This window comes from Chaetodon auriga, chromosome 8 (genome assembly GCF_051107435.1).
Source record: "Chaetodon auriga isolate fChaAug3 chromosome 8, fChaAug3.hap1, whole genome shotgun sequence".
NCBI classification, from domain to species: domain Eukaryota; kingdom Metazoa; phylum Chordata; class Actinopteri; order Chaetodontiformes; family Chaetodontidae; genus Chaetodon; species Chaetodon auriga.
In genome coordinates, this window is record NC_135081.1 from 28617894 (window position 1) to 28638439 (window position 20546).

Here is a 20546-nt window from a genome sequence, read left to right on the forward strand (position 1 = left end):
TGGGAGGACAGACAGGATCTCATGTCGCTTCTGGACAGGAAACTTCATGATGAACAAGCTGTTAAACAGACGAGGCGTCAGACGTTCAGCCATGGCTAACTCGTTTTTATTTGCACGTCCAATTAGTGTTAACAAACCTAACACAGAGGTTAGCATCCAGGTCTACAGCAGGGGGCGCTCAAACACACGAAAGCTCCGAGGACATCAGACAGGAAGGAAACCAGCAAACATGTTCACATCTGTACAAATCTACAGTCCGTCAGTGGGAGTGCAGCACAGACCACAAGAGTTCAGCCATTCACCTGTGAAGCGGCGGCGAGCTGAGAGCAGCCCGCCATCGCCCACATTAACTCTGATCATACCAAACAGCCGGAACAGCGCCACCAGCTGGCGGACCAAATCTTTTCTGCAGGGAAACGTTCACTAGAAGAAATCCTTTACAAACCAGAGCAAGTTGGGACAAATTTGGTCGAGAGGAAAATGGAAGTTGACAGAATGAAGCGGAGAAGCTGTGGCTGCTGAAGACGCTTTCAGACCAGTTCAGACCAGTTCAGAAGAGCCGTGTCTGTTCGTCCCGACGCCATGATGACATCCAGCTGTTTCACAACCAGCTGCTGTTCCAGAGGAACCACGTGAGACGCAGCCAGCCGGAGGCCTGACGTCACATTTAACCATCAGGTTACCTGTGCGAGCAGGAAGTCGGACTGTCAGGGACAGGAAGACACCGTGAAGTCACACCTGGCTCCTGTTCACCTGTGCTGAGCTATCCCACTGGACAGAGAGGTGGATGGACGTGTCTCCATGTGCTGTTACAGACCTGCAACTGATGTCCATCTGTCACAACCACGACCTGTCTCATCTGTCACACCTGCCATGTGGACAATCATTCTAAACTGGGTTTAGAGACACACTGATGGACGTGGAGTCCACACAGGTGTGCCCACCAGGATGTCCTCCAGAGTAAAACTCACCTGGTGCGGAACGACCACACAGGTCAAAACGCTTGAGCGGGGGCAGGATGAACACAGGTGGTCAAAGACCCGACGTCCATGTGACCTGCAGCTGTCCGTCAGCAGCTGCTCATGACCTTAGCTTAGCATCGTGCTAACAGATTAGCTCTTCTAAATATTCATGTAACTCACCTGGCAGAGCGTGGGACTGAGGAACCAGCAGAGACCTGATCTCAAGTCCAGCCTGCTGCCCGCGGCCGTGCCCCCCCCCCCCCCCCCCCCCCCCCGTGATCAAACATGATGCTAACGTGTGACTTGATGAGTGAACAGTGAGTTAGCTTAGCTTAGCTTAGCATAATCAGACGTTTCTTCTCATTGTGAACTGTGTGACGTCTGCTCGCTGTCAAACAGACGTCACAGATAAAACAGGTTTATCTTTGAGCCTCTGAAACTAGTTTCTGGAAGTTTCTGCGCTGACTCTCTGTCCTGATTGGACACAGATGCACGTTTCCTAGCAACAGATGCACACACGACATTTGTTCACTTTTAGCTGTTGTAGTAATCGAGTACTTTGAATGTAGTTGAATGAAGGACTGAGGCTTCATGAACAGGAAGTCCAGACCACGTGATGATCAAGACATCGTCTGAACCGGCTTCAAACGAGCATCAGCGCACACAGCTGCTCCCTTCGGAGGAGGAGGAGTTTATAAATGACACATCATTCATGTTACAAACACGTATTTTACATGTCTCTCAGTCTGCTCGCGTCCATGAGGACAAACCTGATGTGTGAGCATGGACAGACGTTAACCAGTCTTTAACACAGTCCTCGTCCTCCGGGATGAAGGTGCGGCCGTACGTTGAGGAGACGTGTGGAACCATGTTGAATCTCATTAACGAGGAGCGGGAGCGTCACCGCGGGCAGGGAGCATGCTGCCGACCGACGACCGCCGTCCCCGGAACGCCTCGTCACGTGGTCGAGCATCAGGAGCAGCTTCTTATTGGTCCTACTGAGGAGTACTTCTACTTGGATATATTCAGCCTTTAGTTAAATGCAGTGTTAGTGAGTATTTCAGTTTTCATGGCGTTGGACTTGTTCTTCTTCTACGGAGCTGAAGCGTCGTCCTGTCGGTCTGATGTCAGCAGTGTTTTCTTTTTCTTTTCTCTTCGGACAGACATGCGATGAACTGCATGACAACAACAGCGAGAGGGGAATCTTTTTTCTTTTTTACATCATATTGAGCATTCCTTCCCCCCGTCTACACGCATGGACAGCCAGAGACATGAGGACAGTCTGAGAAATGGACGTCATGGTTTCTCTTTTAAAAACAGCTCGTGTTCTTTTGTTTCTGCAGGTCGCGGTGGTAGAGTGAGATAATAGAGACAGAGAGAGAGAGAGACAGAGTTTAACTATGATCACAACAGCGTGGGGGTGTGTGTGTGTGTGTGTGTGTGTGTGTGTGTCTGTGTGTGTGTGTGTGTGTGTGTGTGTGTGTGTGTGTGTGTGTGTGCTGTACACTGAGTCTTATTCCCAGTGGTGTTCACTGGTGGAGTCCCAGCCGGTCGGTGGTGTCAGCTGGTTCCTGGTGCTCCTCCTCAGTACTCGCTCAGGTTGTGCCATTTGGAGATCTGCCGGCGGGGGTTTTCACAAACCTCCCTCCAATGGGAGGCTCCGGAGGGGGCGGGGCCGTGCAGGCCGAGCAGCAGGCGGCCCAGCACCTCATTCTTGGTGGTCCGGTCAAAGTCGACCACCAGGAACTCCACGGAGATCTCGGGAAGCAGCTCGGGCGGGATGTCGTAGATGAAGGACTCGTTGAAGACCGGGTTCAGCGTGCACTTCTTCACGTGAGTCTTCTTCTTGGCGATGCGCTTGCGGCCGTAGAAGATGTTCACCTTCACGTAGGGGTCTGAGGAGGATGAGGAAGATTAGAATGAACGATCATTTACAGACGGCAGACGATAAGACCCAAACGTGTCACTGTGGAGCCAGCGACGACCCCACAGCCCAACGGGTGAACTCACTTGCTGACAGACCGGTGATGTCCATCTTGGGGAGGTGTCGAGCCTTCAGGACGACCACGCTGAGACGATGAGACACCGGCTGGTAGGACAGAGACACCAGCAGCTCTCCACGAGTCTCACACTGAAAACACAAAGACGTTCAGCCTCAGACTGTGACCACGTTTCCACGACGTGACGACAAACAGCAGATCACCAGATCCTTCACTCGCTAACAGCACGAATACACTGTGTGAGCCGTCACTGAAGTAATGCCTGTAAGAGCTACCAGCAGCATGTGAAGTACTCAGAGTGAACTCCTGTGTGAGTACAGTGTTCCTGTCAGTGTGTTTCTCTCTGCTGTCTGGATTCAGATTCCTGCTGCGTTCATGTGTTCGCTGCATCTTCAGCTGATCCAAGAGGCTTTTTAAAGAGTTCATTGAGCTGAAGAAGAGCAGAAGTTTCTAAAATGAAATACTCGTATAAAGTACAAGTACCTTGAATTTGTACTCAAGTCAAACACTATTTGTCTGTCCTCGAGCTGAAACGATTGATCAGCTAATCAATGCATGAATCACCCAAACACCAACAGGCTATCAATCGTTCCTTCACTCATCAATGATAAACGCTGTCTGTCTCTGGTGTCAGCGTCTCACAGTCTCATGTTTTCTGCAGCACTGCTGGGTGTCCCAGAGAGGACGTCCCCAGCACGTCTGTCCCTTTGACTGTGACTCAGCAGCTCGTCTCACTAACATGTTCACATCCCCCAAAAGTCCAGCTTTAACCTGATAAAGACAGAACGACAGCGAGACTGTCCCTGAGACAAACCGTGGCTCCAAGGACACGTCCACCTGTTGCCATGGTGACACGGCACTGACAGCAGCATCAGCAGTTTCAGGACACACAGAGAGGTGTGAGACGTCTTTTACTTCACCGGCTTCACTCTGTCCACCTGTCTACTCTCCTGTCCCGTAACATCATGACCCGCCCTGCTCGGCCTCTGATTGGCTAGTGCTCGCTGCCTTCACTGGCTGGGCTGGTCAGGTTTAGGAGGAGGAGGAGTGACACTGATCAGAGTAAGACTATCAGAGCCGCTCACACCTTCACCATCCTAAAAAAACATGAAGGGTGAAGCAGAGGCCGAGCGGGCAGAAGGTCGGTGGTTCGATCCCTCTGCAGTCCACGTGCTGAAGCGTCCCTGAGCAGGATACTGAACATCGAGGCGTGTGTGTGTGTGTGTGTGTGTGTGTGTGTCTGATGCTGACAGGTGTCACTCACCTGCATGTTCCTCTTGGTGATCTGCTGGCTCAGGTGGACTCGCCCCGTGCTCGGGTCCACGCCCTTCAGCGGCACCACGGCTTCCCCTATGACATCATCGCGGGCAAAGCGGTCAAAGCTGAGGACCAGGAAGTGCAGGGTGAGCTCGGGCAGCGAACTGTAGGCCACACCGTAGAAGGTGAAGGTCTCGTCGAACAGCGGGTCCAGGGTCTTCCTCAGCACGCGGGTCTTGACGCGGTGCTTCTTCTCCGGCAAGATGGTCATCTTCACGTACGGGTCCGAGCTGCCCGCCTGCTCGTCCATGGCGGGGAGGCCCCGGGCTCCGACTATGGTCACCACCAGGGCCTTCTTGGGGAAGTTGTAGTCGACAGTGAGGCTGATGGCCCCCAGGCTGGGCTCGGGCTCCGGTTCGGAGGAGGCGGGGGTGAAGGGGGACGCCGTCTTGCTGCTGGTCTGGCTGCTGCTGGCCGAGCTGCTGTCCACGCAGCAGTAGTCGGCGCGGACCGGCAGCGCCCGCTCCAGCCGGGCCTGGCTGTGGGCGGGGCCCGACCCCGCAGGCGGGACCAGGTGACTCATCTGCAGCTGCCCCGGCACATCCAGGATGTTGTTCTCAGCGTCCACCAGCACCATGCCCCTCCCCGCGGCGCCGGGGCAGCCTCGCTCTCCATCACGGTCGGAGCGGTCCGCGCGCCGGATGCCGCGTACGATCCTCTTGCTGCTGCTGAGGGATTCTGGGTAAATGCTGATGCCCTTCAACATGTGGATGAACTTGTAGGGCGGGTCTTCGGCGTCGCAGTAACGGTCGCCGTGCAGCTTGTAGCGTCCAGAGATGCGGAGGTAATGACGCTGACAGAAAGACCAGAGCAGAACCAGAACCACCACGACCAAAACCAGAACACCAGCCCCCAGGAAGCCCGCCAGGACCGGAGACATGGCTGAGACAGACACAGAGACATAGAAAGGACACGTTAGAGCGTACAGAGGTGAAACAATGAGCTAATCAGTTGATCAACAAAAAGCATGTGTGTAATAAGACAAAGGTCAGTAATATTCAATCGAAAGTCAACACGGACGACCACAGTTCACAAGAAAAGAGTTCACTTTGATCTCAATGGTCCTTCTCCAGGGTTTTACACAGTGACTTTCAGTCAAAATCACTGGAACCTACATTTCCCACAATGCAACAAGACAGCGACCACTGTGCAGTCCTGTGGACTAAGGTCTGCACCTGGAGAGATCCACGTCAGGGTCAGTCACGGTGAAATCATCCTTTTTAACTATGATGTCACAGCAACATGAATCAAAACCGGTGATGTCACCATGGACCCTCCTGAGGTCTCATTACAAACACCAGAGGGGAAACGGGGGGGGGGGGGGGGGGGCAGGAGGAGGAGGAGGAGGAGTTTGTGGAGCTCTTTGTTTGCTGTGTACAGAGGAGTACTGTTGTCTTGATCTGTCCCACACACACACACACACACACACACACACACACACACACACACACACTCTCTCTCACACACACAAACACACACACACACACACACACACAGCATACCATGCTGTCCTGAATATAAGACACCCTGACAATGAGACGGCTGTCTCTGGACTCCTCCTCCTCCTCCTCCTCCTCCTCCTCCTCCTCCTCCTCTCTGCTGCAGTCAAACATGGAGGCCTGAGAGCTGAGTGTAACGTCCTTCACTGTGTGGTTCTGTTTTTCTGAATCCTCGTGCTCTGTGACGGTGGTAATTATGTAGTTTGTGCCGTAAAGACGTCGGAGGACATTTTCCTCTCGTTGTGGATCTCGTTCCTCCTGCATGCTGAGCTGGACTTTCAGGCCACGTGAGGACTCACTCCTCCAGCCTGTCAGTGAAGGTGTAGAAACTGTTTCTTCTACGTTCGTATGTTTGTTCGCCTCCAGCGCTCGAACCGACCAACTTGTGTCCTGCGCTTACCCATAACACCCCTCTGTGTGTGGACCTGCAGAGGTACTGCTGTGTGTCCTCAGACTCAGAGAGGCACCGATCCACCACATCTCTGACACATTCAGGTCAAAGACACCTGAAGACAGCCGCCAGCCCAGCAAACACTAGGGCTACAAACAACCCACAATGCCCCTCTCTCTGTGGGAGACACACCCTGCACTTCAGAAGAGCATCTGATGTGTGAACAACTCTAATAAAACAAAGTCGAACTGGCCTTCAAATATGTGAGGAAAGTACAAAACGTCCAGCTGTTCTCCTCTCAGACACTTTCTAAGCTAAAGTGATCAATTAATCAATAAAATGACAGACCAGGTGACTGATCTGAGAACTGTCTTTAGGTGAGCCCAGTCCAAACTCGGTCTACACTAATCACACCTGTTACACTTCAGCATTAATTAGAAAGTGTCATCAAACACGTGATGAAATTCATCATTTCTCTTCAGACTCCTGAATCCTGAAGATGCTCCTTCCTGTTGTCGTCGGCTCTCAGTCACACCCCATCAGATGATGTCATGTTTTGGAAAGGGCTGAAGGCAGCTGAGCTTGCTGCCTAGCAACGCTAACACACGCGCACATTCACACGCATGCATGCATGCACGCACACACATACACACGCATGCGCACACACACACACACACACACACGCACACACGCACGCACAGGGCTCTAACAGTCCAGCGAGCTGAGCTACGTTCAGGGTAAACTCACAGAGTTTCTGATCATTTCTTAGATGAAGTCATAAACTCCTCTTCATCACATGCTGAACATTTGGGGCTTTAACGGCTCTCATCCTGGAAAACTCGGCTGGACCTTTTTATCTTACTGATCACACTGTGTAGACCCCACCATTGACAATGAAGAGAATGATTAGTCGCTGTCTTCATCGCTAAGAAGGTCAGGACTGACGAGCTCGGCCTGAGTGACGACCCACTGAGCCTCATCACGTCCACCACGCTCACCATGTGAGCCACGAGGACCACGGCATCAGAACTGACTGCAGGTCAGCTCACAGCAGGACTGTATAGCACTAACCCGCTGCTGCAGGGCAGTCTGTGCTCTCTGCTAAAGCTAAAGGGACATATGAGGAAGATGACGGAGACGCTCCGTCGTGGTAGAGTCACCCTGCCGCCTGTAGTGTCCCTGTGATGTTCCCCATCGTTCAGGTCTGTGCTGCTGAAGATCCACCTCCAGAACAAAACCTTCCAGACGACACAGGATGACACCTACAGGTTTCACTGCAGGGTCAGGGTCAAGTCGGGTTAGGCTCTGGGCCGTCCCCCTTTCAAAATGAACAAACCAACAGCTGCTGGTGACCATGAGGTCAGAGGTCAGACATCCTGGAACCTCATCTCCTCAGGGTTCACATCAGCGAGGACCAGACCTGGATCCACCACCCTGACATCATCTTCCTCCTACAGGTGCAGAACTGAGCGCACCCTGAAAGCAGCACCGCCCTGAAGGCTCCACAGAGGGAGGAGACAACTGCTCAGCACATCCCCAACACAGAGCTGCCATCCACACCAGAAGAGGGCCACCAGGACCACAAAAGTCCAGTCACCACAACCACAAACTGTGGTGCCTGCTGCCGCCCGGCAGACGGCCTCCCAGCTCCAGGATCAGCTTCATCCTGCTGACCTTAAGACTGCTGACGTCTTCCTCGCTCATCGCTGAATTCACACCACGCTGCTACACTTCACATCTACTTTTACTCACTGTTTACTTGCTGCTTAAACCTGTGTGTGTATACACCTGTGTGTGTAAATACCTGTGTGTATACACCTGTGTGTGTATACACCTGTGTGTGTAAATACCTGTGTGTATACACCTGTGTGTGTGTATACACCTGTGTGTGTATACACCTGTGTATGTAAATACCTGTGTGTATACACCTGTGTGTGTGTATACACCTGTGTGTGTGTATACACCTGTGTGTGTATACACCTGTGTATGTAAATACCTGTGTGTATACACCTGTGTGTGTGTATACACCTGTGTGTGTATACACCTGTGTATGTAAATACCTGTGTGTATACACCTGTGTGTGTATACACCTGTGTACACGTTGTAGATACTGTGCCCTGATGCTGCTCCATCGGTGTGTGAGCTCACACGTGCGTCTCTTTGGATCAAAGCGTCTGTAATGACTGTCACTGTCACTGTATGAGCTTCCTGCTCTTCCTGTCTACGTGTTTCTTCCTGAGCATCAATAAAGTTTTGCCTTCATAAACCTCTAAACTCCTTGCAATCGGCTGGCGACCGGTTCAGGGTGTACCCCGCCTCCCGCCCATTGCCAGCTGGGATAGGCTCCAGCCTCCACAATGATCAATCAATTTAAAGACTGTCCCTTTGGCACGTTGAGGCCTTTTCACAACAGACTGAGCATCAAGGTGCACCTGAGTGACTCACTTCATTTGCCTCACCTGTACACACAGTACACGCTCACGCAGAGTAAATACTCCTTAGTGTCTGTGCTATCTGACAAACTGATGTATGACAATAATAAAAATCATTAATATGACAAATGTGTCCTTTCATCACAGGTCCATTTTGGACATGCGTTTCATAATCAAAGCTGGAACAAATCGATCGACAGAAAATTGATCAGAAACTTGATTGCAGCTTGAAAAATGAGAATTAGCCGACAGCAAAAACTGCTGCCTGTCATTTATTGTTGATCCAACAATTGATGAGCTGATTGATCATTTCAGCTCTCCACAGTATTTGCTGCTGATATTGATCCTTCTGTGTCGTCACTATCTTCCTCACATTACAATCAATAATGATCAATAAACAGCTGGACCGTTTCACAATCACACCAACACTACTATCGGTACTATCTGCGGGTACGTCGGGTTTTTGTGTCCCATGAAAACATCGCCGGGTACAGACATGACGTCACCCGCTACCCACCCGGACTGGCACGCGCACGCACGCTGAGGCCCACGAGAAGCAGACGGTGCGTAGGAGCACGAGAGCGGCGGTTTGGCGCGTCTGTCGGGATGATGTGCTGCTTATTTGTTCACATTTAGCCCTGAAGCACCGCTGCAAACAGCGATGACACGACATTTGAACGCATCTTTGCTCAAAAAATGATATTTTCATTTTATTTGTAGATCCAAACCTCACTGCTGTCAGATAATCACCTTTAAGCTGACCGAATCCAACGTTAACGGCAACATGAAGCATTTTTTAAGGGGCCGAATAAATAATAAATAAAAGAAATAACGGGTGTTGGCATGATAACGCTCCATTAACTGCGAGTAGACAACTAACGTCGATGACACTGCAGTGCAGTGCACCTGTTCTACTGATGATAAAATCTAAAATACTGATCAGACTGGGAGTATTTTAACGGAGTAATTTCGACGTTAATCGGCAGAGAGAAAGAGCAGAAAGGGCCTGGCTCTCACCGTAGGCGGGTCCCAGTTCGATGATGTCCGCCATTTTGTGGATTTGGGGAGGATGCGGTCCTGACGGAGCGGAAAGAGCAGAGAGATGGAGAGGACACCGACTAACTACCGCCCGCTTTTACTTCACATCCATAGAGAGGCGAAAAGGAGAGAAATCACCGAAAACAAGCCGCCGATCCGGGACATAAAGCCTTCATACGGCCGTCGTCCGCTCGTCGCTCTGTCGGTGCCTCCCTCGGTGTTCGGCTCGCTGCGCAGTGATGCTCGCGCTCGGATGCAGGGAGGCTGCGCGGAGGAGCTCGCGATGAGACTGGACAAAGATCATCTCTGAAAGTGATGGCTCACTACACAACAAAAGGAAGTGTGAGTCTTCCTCGTTTGTAGTTCTTCAAAAGGGTTTGCTAGCATGAATGTTATAACGTTTGATTTTATCCTTATTCTTGTACTGTTACGTATAGTTTCCTTCTAAAAGCTGCAAGTTTTTATTTTCCTAATATCATAACTTTTTCTCAAAATTACAGCTTCTTTTTTTAGAACGTTGCTTTTCTTAAAACATTTCCACATTATTCTCAAAATCTCTGATTATTTCAAGAGTTTCTGTTCCTCACAGTGGACAGTAGACACCAGGCCTGAGGACAGCGTCCCCCAGCAGAACCCACCCACCCTAAATCATTGTCATATTTATAAAAGACAAATCCCACATGTCATTTATTCGTTTGTTTGTTTTTGTTGTGTGTGTGCGGATTTGATTGTTCTCCAGTCACTTTGTCTATTTCTTGAAAATGCTTTCTTAAGCTATAGAGTCCAAAAAAAAAAGCTGATGTGTTCTTCATCCAAACTCTGCCGTCCATAGTTTTCATTTCGATCAGCGACTGGAAAACCTTCCTCTTCAAGTACAAAATGACAACAGAATCCTTTGAACACACTGTATAGATGTAAAAAGGCCTACATGAAGGTCTAAATGTTGTCTGTCTGCACTGCCACACATGCGACTGTGCTGTTTCATTGTACTTTAATTTTCATATATGTTTTACCTAAAACGGTGTACACTCACTCTGATGTGGTAGCTTTGACTCAGATAATTTCTAAAATTTCACAATCACCACTCATTTGTGCACAAAAATACCATCTTCTGTGACTTCGGGAGCTGGTTAACTTGCTTCTGTTCTCCAGAGATCCCAAACCTGCACGAGGACCCGCTTCATTCGCTCAGTGGGATTCTCTGATGAAAGTTATTATTTTGTTCCCAGAAATGTGAGCAGAGTGAGACATCAGTACATCATCCTCCTCACTGGAGTGGTCCTCGCGGGAGAGGAGACCCCGCCCCCTGTGCTGCGTCACCATGGTGTTAGGTAATAAACAGGAAGTGGACTTATATATCCATGATAGCTGCAGCTGATGAAGCTGATGACGTGAAGTTTGTGTGTTTGTCTGAACTGTGAATTCTTCTGAACGTGTTTTCATTTGATCGTTTCTGATTCTTTTATGGTTTATTTCTCAGACTGAAGCAGCTTCTCGTTCCATTTCTCAACCGTTGCTTTATGTTTGCAGCATTCGCTGCATTGTGGTTTCTCGTCTGTGTCCTGGTTTCGATCGTTTCTCCTTGACTGTTTGCTCTGTTTTAATGTCGTTCCTTTTGACTCTGAGAAGTGAATTTAGGAATGAGTAAAGCTTATTTTTATTAATTTTTACGTCTCTTCACCAGAGTCTTTTTGGCGGCCACATAGTTCTGAAAAGTTTCGTCATGAAAAGCTCGTCTCATGTTCAGAAAGGTTTCACTCGTTACATCTTTAAAAAATGAACGTGATGAGCTGAAAATGATGACGTGAATCACACCTGAGAATGGATTTCTAACCTGTGAGCTAACACTTGTGAGAGTTGGGTCTCTTTGACCAAACCTATGATGGGTGACTGATCTACGGGTGCAGGTCAGGGTCAGTGTTTGGGGGTGTCCCGGGTCAGGCTTAGGGTTACGGGGTCCAGGGCTTGAAGTGACCGTTAACCAGAAAGTCAATCGAATCACCACTAGGAGTCACAGAACGACGTGAAGAGACCAACGAGAGCACGCTACGCTGTCCCGTGGTCTCTGCGAGGTCACATGACTTCACCTTTGACATCTGACCAGCGAGAGCGTTTTTCCTCAGAGGGTGTGGTTTGATGTCACATGACCTCATCGTATCAGCAGCCGTTTGTTCAATAGTCAGAGTCCCTCTGAGGGCGGGAACCCGTTTACAGTCCTCACAGCCATAAATGAAGAGATTAAGGCGAGCTCATGATTGACAGCTGACCTTCAGATTTCATCTCTTACTCTTCTGTCGTACTTCAGACTTTAATCCTGCGTCTGTTCGAGTGGATCGACCTGTTGAGCTGCAGTAAATGACTCAGCAGGGATTCAGAGCAGAACACATGAAACCTTCATGAAGTGTCTGAAAACTCGTGAAAGACACGTGAAAACACGTTTGTATCATGTGACGTGTGTCCCCTGTGAACACCTGAACCACACATGACACATGTTCTGTTAGCGTCAATAAAAGCCTGAATCATAACTTTATTGTCACTATAAAAATCCCCAACCCCAGATGGTGACATCACCTGTGTGTAGAGCTTCAGCCAATCAGCATGCGGCAGCTCACCCCTCCTCCCCCTGAGCTACCTGACCTGTCGCATTGCTGTTTGAAGGCTGCAGCGGTTTGTCACCTGGATTCATCCACAGGTGAGAATAAACTGTTTGATTCTTTGTAGTTTTGGGACAGACAAACTGCTGAGACGCTGCAGCAGATGATCAGACCGTCGTTGAATCAGTTCATCTCTGACAGCACAGCGTTACTTCTCTTACAGAAAAGTGAACTATTAGTATACTTCTTTTAAACTAAAAATAAGAGAGTATACTTTCAGTTTACTTTTGATGTACCTATCAGAGATATACTTAACAAAGTTATACTTAAGTGTACTTGGCTTATACTGAAAAGTATACAGAAAAGTCTAAGTATATTTGGCTTATACTTGTACTTGAACTTGTTGTTGTTCGAGATTTACTTAGGAAAAGTAAAATAATGTTCAAGTATATTTGGATCACAGTGCTTATTCTTTTGATAGTAGCCTATTAAAATATTTTTCCCAGACATATTAGCTTCTTTGAAGTACACTGAAGTATGTTTTACATACTATCTCATGAACTTGCATATTCCACAAGCAAATTTGCAATAACAAGTCAGCTTTGGGGTGGAAGAGTACATGGGTGGAACTGAACTTCATCGTTTATGTCGTGTTATTAACCCACACAGAAACAGATGAACATTTGTCTGATTTTACTTGAGAAAAAAAATTGACATTTCCTCCAGGGTCTCAGTATTGTGACAGACTTGATACATACTGGCTGCTATTATGAGCCATTACGTATTAAGTATCACTAAATAGTAATTTAGTAGTATATTTTAAAGTGTCAAAATAATATAGAAATAGTAAATTTTAAGTACGATGTTAACCTCACTTAAAGCAAACTTTAAAGTATACTTGCAGTATAAAAACTTTCAAAGACTAAAAAGTGGCCTGGAGGGGCGCCCCTATAGAATGAATGAATGAATGAATGAATGAATGAATAAATGAATGAATGAATGAATGAATGAATGAATGAATGAATGAATGAATGAATGAATGCCTTTATTAATCCCTCATTGAAGGGGAAATTTCATTTCAGTTACAACCCGTCCAAGAAACATAAAAAGACACATAACAGGGGAGGACGGGAGCAGGAGAACACACGAGGAGCAGCCGTTAGCTTAGATGAGGAAAAGGAAAAACAAGAGGGAGGAAGAGGGTGGGGGGGGGCATCTTGTCATCAGAGATGTCATCATCCAGGAGAGTGGAGAGACTCAGGGAGCCGATGAAGATGTTGTTTGTTTTGGGTCGGACCGACACAGCAATTTTCCGTCTGCCGTTGAGTCTCTCTGAGTCTCCCGGTGGCTTTGTTCAAATATATCCAAATTCGGTGGCCAATTTCAGCCGAGCCGAGCTGAAAACTTCTCCAAGTTGGCATCCATCCTGCGAAGGAGTTCAGGAATCGCATCCAGCCTGCGATTTTGATCAAGAATCGCCTCAAGCTTGCGACCGAGCTCACACATCACTTGAGTCTGTTTGCAGCCCTGCTCATTCCCTCAATCATGGCGGGCAGCTTCTCGATTGCCAAAAGTGCTGCCAACATCCTCCGAAGTTTGCGATAGATCAGGAAACCGCTAACTCCAAACAGGGAAAAGCACCAGAGGAACAATCAGAAAAGCTCTCAGGAGATCAAGTAGCTCTTCTCTTTGTGTGCCCCCATCGAAGGCGTCTCATGAGCCTCAGACTCAGCTGGTCCCCAGGAGGCCGGACACCGAGGCAGGTGGACAGCCGTGAGCTGACGGCTGTGATCATCATCATCATTACGTGTGAGCTTTCTTAATGTTTCAGGTCATCATGAATTCATTTTGGCAGCAGTTAAAAAGTGTCTCCGTGTCCCTGAGGACCAGAGGACTTTTCTGAACTGGCAGGTTGCTTCAGAGACATCACGTGCTGCTGTCATGATGTCACCTGTGATGCTGGAAAGGCTTTTTTAAAGTCTGAAGGCTGAATCACACCTGTGGAGTCTGCGTCAACACTTGCTCACCTGTAGCATCAGCAGCCGCTAACGAGCAGCCCGTGTGCAACAAGTACAGATTTCAGCGCGATCAGAAAGGTGTTTTTAATGTGGAGAAAGTACTCACTGAGCAGTAAAACGTACCTGTCGGTCCACAGAGGGTTGAATCCACACTCATGTTCCCGGCTGTGTGACGGCAGCCTCACCTGAGGCAGGTGGAAACGACGGTTGCTGGAGTGGTCACACGAGGCCGATGGATTCTCCTGTGGAGGGATGAAAGCAGGTGGTGCAGGTGGAGGATCGGTGGTGTTGTAGACCTCCTCCTGTGGTGAGGGATAGTCTCTCTTTTTATGACTTGAAACCACCGTCACCAGGCTTCTTCCCTGAGCTTCAGTCGGCTGCACCCTCCACCTCCATCCACCTCCATCCACCTCCATCCACCTCCATCCAGAGTCTCCAGACACTGATTTGTCTGTCTGAGCTGGCTTCTGCTCATATCGCATCCCGATGCTCTGAGTTTTTTCCAATCTTTGACAAGCTGCCGACTCTTCTAATGGCTGATTACTGGCCTCTTCTTCTCAGAGGCTGCTAAGGAGGCCAGAGAAGTGTGAGCTGGGAGGCGGTCTTCTCCGTTCAGGTTTCCTGTGTTGTCTTTTGAAATCTGGAGCAATAGACTTCAGAATATTTGTACATGCATGACTACAGTAAGAATCAAAGGCCTGGCGGACCTGCTGACAGCCTGCTAACAGAGACAGGACAGTCCAGTCGGTTCAGTTTGGCTGTACGTGAGGAAAAAGTGGTGGATGTGACCTTTAGTGAAGGTGGAGCCATGAATCATAAAGACGCATAAAGCTTCATGAAATCACAGTAAAAGACTGTTTGAATGTTAAAAGCAGCCTCAGCCTCAGGACTCTGAACCTGGTCTGCACCCCAACGGGTTTCTGACATGACTGCTGGGCCTCAGCTGTGAGGCGGGAGGACTCTGGGGGGCCGGGTCCACTAAGAGGGGCCGTTTAGACCTGTTAGAGGGCTGAGCTCATTGAACTACTTTATATACTGTTGTCAAGTCAGATGGTCATATGTCTGCAGCGCGGCCGTCCTGTGAGAACCACGTATCTCCAAAAAGTCAAAAGTACAACCACTGAGAGGCACCGTAGGACAAACTTGAGTGACGGAGCTCAAACGTTCAGCAGCACAGAAGTGTTGCTGAACGTTTGAGCTCTTGACCCACTACAGAAGCCTCTTTTTCCCAGATGACTGCTATCAGATCAAAACATCCTTCAGGCCTGAACACATATTCACTGATGTCACAGGAGGCCATTTGCGCTGCTCTTCATCGTCTGTGAAGGGACGTCTTATGCATCTTTTCACTGCTGTCACTGTTTCATTGTCCAAAACCGTGTCCATGGTCTGTCTCTGTCCTCTGGCAGCTTTCCAGTCGCCCCTCATCATGTCAGACTCCTGCAGAACTGTGCATGCAGCAAAAGTCGCCTTTCAGTCCTGTAAAAGTCCCGATGCAAACGATCGAGTTCAGTTCTATGACAGCTGGGCACAAAACTATGAGAAGGTAAGCTTGACGGGCACTTCAGCATTGATCATTTTGAGTAGCGTCTTCATCCATCTGTGCTGCTCTGTGGAGCTTTTTAGCCTCATTTACTTTTGGTTTTGCAGCAGCTGTTTTGTGATGAAGTTACTGTACACTTGCTGCTATGGTGAACATAGTGGAGCATGAAGCAGCTAAAGAGCCAGATGTCAGAGCTACAACACTGTGAATAGAGGGAATAGGATAGGACTGTATTTAGCACTCCAAATGAGTGATCGTGCTGTAGCATGTCTGCTAGATGTGGAAGCTAGGAGCTGATTGCTAACACGCTAGCAACAACTACTCCACAGGATCATAACAGTCCCAGGGCTGGATGACGTTCATCTGTAGTGGCCACAAAAATGCAGTTTTAAATTTTGAGAAAACACGCAGCAAACATGGCTGGAAAACAGTTTGGCTGTGAAGATGTTCAGCAGGGCAGCAACACCCACAACCAACTTCACATTTTACAGTCTGTGAGTTTTAAGGTAACACTGCTGAAGATACAGCGTCAGTCTGACTCACACTTCAAACAGGATCACGCCCTGATGAGCTACAGAGCACCGGACCTGGCAGTGAGCGCCCTGTCCGATCACTTCTCCGGGAGTCCTGAAGCAGCTCTGGTCCTGGACGTGGCCTGTGGGACTGGATGGGTGGCTAAAAAGGTGAGACTGAACTTCAAACTCCAGATTAAAGAGTCTGTTTTCAAATTCAAGGTCAACTGAACAATATGTCACGGTCACACTTTGTTTGGGAGCATAAGATAAGATAAGATAAGATAAGATAAGATAAGATAAAATCAGACTTTATTGATCCCACATGGGGAAATGAAGTCGTTACAGACACAGAGACACAGAAGGGTCAAGATAAAAACTGTGCAGGATGAAGAAGAGAAAAATCAACAGTGTTTATTTACATTTTGTTCAGATTCTAAAAACAAAAATACTCCAGCCAATATAAAAATAAATATAAATATATAAATAAAGTATCTTATAAGGAAACCACGACTGTCATATGTTGAATTGCACTTGGGAAATACTGTTGCATAGGAAGGACACTGAATTTCACCAGTCTCTGTATTCTGCACAGTACGTACGGCTTATAAAAATACTGTTACCAATATGGATCAGAAATAGAGTTATTGTACAGTTCAGGAAAAATACAGAACAAAAAAAAAGTCCAACAGAGCACAGAGCTACGTCACGTGAAGCTGGAGTCAAACAGTGTGACGGCTGCTGAAGGACGTCCGTCACGCGCTTATAAAACATCTATGAAATCAGCCAGTTTGACTGAGATCAAGACGTCTTCTGAAAGACACATTCAGGTCTGAGATCCGCGATTCATTCAGTGTTTACTTAGATCAAACTGAGACAGAACATGTGGGATAAACAGGGGAGCGTGAAATCACACTGTCCTCACCGTCGCTCCGCTGACGGCAGCCTCACACTCTGCTCGTCCTCTCGGCTGCTTCACGACGTCCTCGCCTGGACTGACTGTCAGGTAACAGGTGAGACGTGTCGGAAGGTCATTCGTGGAATTTCTTTCCTTCCTGATGAGATTGAGAGCATCAGTTGTGCAGAGGTGGTGTTGCTTTACAGTAAACAGCTCCATTCAACTACTGCAGGAATCCATATTATGACAAGAAACACTCAGCCGAAGAGAGACGACGTCCATCATGAAGACGTGGAGGTCAGTCCGAATGTATCTTCAAGATCAGTCACAAAAAGCTCTAATGAAACTGGCTTTCATGAGGACTGATCCAGGACAGAAGACCAGGAGGTCCCTCTGCTGGTTCATCGCAGTCAGCAGCTTCAGACGTCAGCTGTTAACAGCAGCTCCCATTAAAGCTGCTCAGAGTTCAAGCAGCAGAAACATCTCAACATCCACTGATGGAGGAGACGAGTCAATCAGGCCTTCATGGTCCAACCGCTGGAAAGAAACCAAGACTGAGAGAGACCAGCAAGAAGAAGAGAACTGCAGGAAACCAAGAACCACAGGGACCGGACATTAGACCAGAAGAGACCTGGACTCTGGTCTAATGAGTCCAGATCTGAGCTGTTTGGTTCCAGCCGTCGTGTCTTCATGATACTCAGAGAAGGGGAACTGAGGGTATCTGCAGGTCTGGTTCCACGGTGAAGCAGCAGGATGTGGAGGTGTGACGTGCGGGGGGAACCAGCACGGCTACCACAGCGTCCTGCAGCCACAGGTCAGCCCAGCTGTTTGTCCTTCATCAGGACAACGACCCAGAACACACGTCCAGGCTGTGTTTGACCACGAAGGAGAGTGATGGAGGGCTGCATCACATGATCCGCTCTCCACAACCACCTGACCTGACCTCAGCTGAGATGGTTTGAGATGAGCTGGAGCTCAGAGTGAAGGAAAAGCAGCCAATCAGAGCTCAGCACGTATGAGAACTCCTTCAAGACTGACGGAGAATCGTTCCAGGTGACGACGTCATGAAGCAGCTGAGAGGACGAGCAGAGAGAGCGAAGCCGATCGAAGCTAAACCAGGCAAACTGTTTTCATCAGGATACAAATAAAGTTACATTTATTGTGCAAAGATACCCGAAGAAGCTTAAAGGCACTTTGTGATCTTGATGCAGTTTGAGTTGAAGAGGACCCAAACACATCGAGGACACATCCACATAGAGAGGATCCTTTAAGTCTGCGTGTCCAATAAAGCAGATTCATGCACATTTGATCGGATGCAACATGTTCTTTTTAATCAATCAGCGCCTCTGTCTTCACTGTAAGCTCACTTCCTGTCCAGGAAGCTGTGCTGAAGTTCTTGTCAGATGATGGATGAGTGACATGAAGTCTGATCCTGTCGCTCCTGATCAGCCTGTGATTCAGTCTTACTGTGGACTGTCTTCTTCATGCAGATGGTTGAGCTGGGCTTCAGGCGCTTTGTGGGAGTGGACGGCAGTCGGGGCATGCTGGACCTGGCTGCTCAGACCGGCCTCTATCAGGACCTCAGACTGGCCTTACTGGGAACGCAACCGCTGCCTGCGCAGACTGGTACTGGACTCTCACACTCACACACACTCTGTTCACTCACTGCTCATGATTACACATGATGATTCTGTTCAAGTTCATCTTGATTTTCCCAAAACTTTCTCCACAACACTGACAGCGGGCAGCTCCGCTGAGCTGACGTTAGCACGAGGCTAAGTTTGCTCCCTGAGAAACATTTTTAGGCTTCCTTCGAGCCCTGACTTCACACCTTTCCAGGTATGACGGGGGCTACATCCACAGACCAGTCTCAGACAAACGATCCCAGCATGAAGAGGAAAACAGGAGACGCAGAAGACAGAAACACCGGGAACGTTCTGACCGTTGAGGTATGATCTGCGGAAACTGATCCCGGCTCCCGGGCCTTTTCTTCTCCTGGTTTCAGATGGCTTTGATGTGGTGATCATCGTCGGTGCTCTGGATGCCGGTTTTGCACCGGTCAGTGTTGTCAGGGAGCTCTGCCATGCTGCCAAACCAGGTAAGCGGCTAGCACCTGTTCTGCACAGCTCACCTGTCCTCACATTTAGCAGGTAACTGTAGCTGTAGCGTTAGCAGTCACAGCAGGATTGTTAGGAACACTGCAGCATACAGATAAGACCAGCGGGAGCCTTTTAGTCTGCTTTCAGCCAGGAAGCACTGAGAGGAGGACCTGCAGGCACTACTCAGGGCTGGACGAGCACATTCAGACACAACCTTTAACCTGGGTTTCATTTAGAGCTAATATTCTCCTAAAATCACAGTCAGGATGAAGGACAGTGTTCTTTGAGGTACAGCTTTAATCCAACATCGTGTGCTCTTCAGATAGAGTCTGAATATTTGGTTAAAAAAAACACGTCATGTCTTGAGTCACTGCCGACTTCTGAATGACCGGAGCAAAGACTCAAAGAAGTAAAGCAACGTAAATGTGTTCCGGCTCAGATTTAAAGCTCCGCTGCTGAATCAGCACAATCAGCCAATGCCAAATAAATAACTTCATATGAAATAATATCCAGAAATAGCTACTTTTTGTAATCTTCAATACTCCTCAGACATGGACAGATTTTAAAGTAACTGGCTGTTGGACAGAGACATATGAAGGACCCTCCACCCTCCGACTGGGAGACACACAGAGGACAGAAAACCACGTCCTGTGTGTCCCTTCTGATCCGTCTTTGTTTCCCGTCTCTTTGTGGCCGTTTTGCGTCTCTTTAGGTTGTTTTCTGTCTTTTTATCTTCAGCGTATGTCTCTTTATGGTCAGCTGGTTAAGTAAGCTGACGGTGCGTGAATTCACTGTGGACATCAGCTGTAAGTGACTGCCTTTGTAACTACCTGGAACAGAATAAAGAGTGTGTTGTCTGCAGGAGGTTTTGTCTGCATGGCGAGAGGAGAACACAGAGGAGCACCAGCAAGACAATACAAGGAGGATCTGGAGAGAGAGCTGGACCTGATGGAGGAGGAGGGACTGTGGAGACCAGTGGGGATCAAACAGTCGGGCAGATACATGGTAGACCCACATCTGAACCCTGGGAGAGAGGAGGACACGGAGGAGGAGCGATTCATCGGCGGGACCGTTTATCTGTACAAGAAGTCCATCAGCCCGTCCATCCAAATCAATCACTGATCATACTCACGTTACAGCAGCGACGGCAACATTCAGCAGAGCACAAAGGAGAATCCACAATATTCACTTACACAAATATGGGTCATGAAGAAATTCATTGTAACAGGCGTCAATATTAAAC

At 48.6% G+C, this 20546-nt stretch overlaps 3 protein-coding genes across 3 annotated transcripts in view; 2 read left to right on the plus strand and 1 right to left on the minus strand.

Moving 5' to 3' along the window:
• Positions 1–90: 90 nt before the first annotated feature.
• syt11b (synaptotagmin XIb) lies at positions 91–9758 on the minus strand. Its single transcript, XM_076736481.1, has 4 exons — positions 9619–9758; positions 4227–5161; positions 2973–3093; positions 91–2857 (listed from the first exon to the last, which is right to left on the minus strand). The coding sequence occupies exons 1-4, from the start codon at positions 9650–9652 to the stop codon at positions 2547–2549; spliced, it is 1401 nt and encodes a 466-aa protein (XP_076592596.1). The 5' UTR covers positions 9653–9758; the 3' UTR covers positions 91–2546.
• Positions 9135–20546, plus strand: part of LOC143324190 (sialoadhesin-like) — a 37528-nt gene continuing 26116 nt past the window's right edge. The window contains exons 1-2 of the mRNA XM_076736482.1: positions 9135–9981; positions 10869–10970. The gene's annotated coding sequence lies outside the window, so the exon portion shown is untranslated. The remainder of the gene's footprint in view (positions 9982–10868; positions 10971–20546) is intronic.
• Positions 12309–20543, plus strand: LOC143324986 (methyltransferase-like protein 27). The gene is made up of 6 exons (XM_076737814.1): positions 12309–12331; positions 15661–15797; positions 16349–16477; positions 18695–18830; positions 19210–19302; positions 20166–20543. Exons 2-6 carry the CDS (start codon positions 15681–15683, stop codon positions 20423–20425), a joined length of 735 nt encoding a protein of 244 aa, XP_076593929.1. The 5' UTR covers positions 12309–12331; positions 15661–15680; the 3' UTR covers positions 20426–20543.

Coding starts and splice junctions, on each gene's coding strand:
- LOC143324986 (XM_076737814.1), top strand. CDS start 15,681: ATGTCAGACTCCTGCAGAACTGTGCATGCAGCAAAAGTCGCCTTTCAG. Junction 18,831..19,209: donor ACCGCTGCCTGCGCAGACTG/GTACTGGACTCT, acceptor TCCTGGTTTCAG/ATGGCTTTGATGTGGTGATC. Junction 19,303..20,165: donor CTGCCATGCTGCCAAACCAG/GTAAGCGGCTAG, acceptor TGTTGTCTGCAG/GAGGTTTTGTCTGCATGGCG.
- syt11b (XM_076736481.1), bottom strand. CDS start 9,652: ATGGCGGACATCATCGAACTGGGACCCGCCTACG. Junction 5,162..9,618: donor CGAACTGGGACCCGCCTACG/GTGAGAGCCAGG, acceptor TGTCTGTCTCAG/CCATGTCTCCGGTCCTGGCG. Junction 2,858..2,972: donor CATCACCGGTCTGTCAGCAA/GTGAGTTCACCC, acceptor CATCCTCCTCAG/ACCCCTACGTGAAGGTGAAC.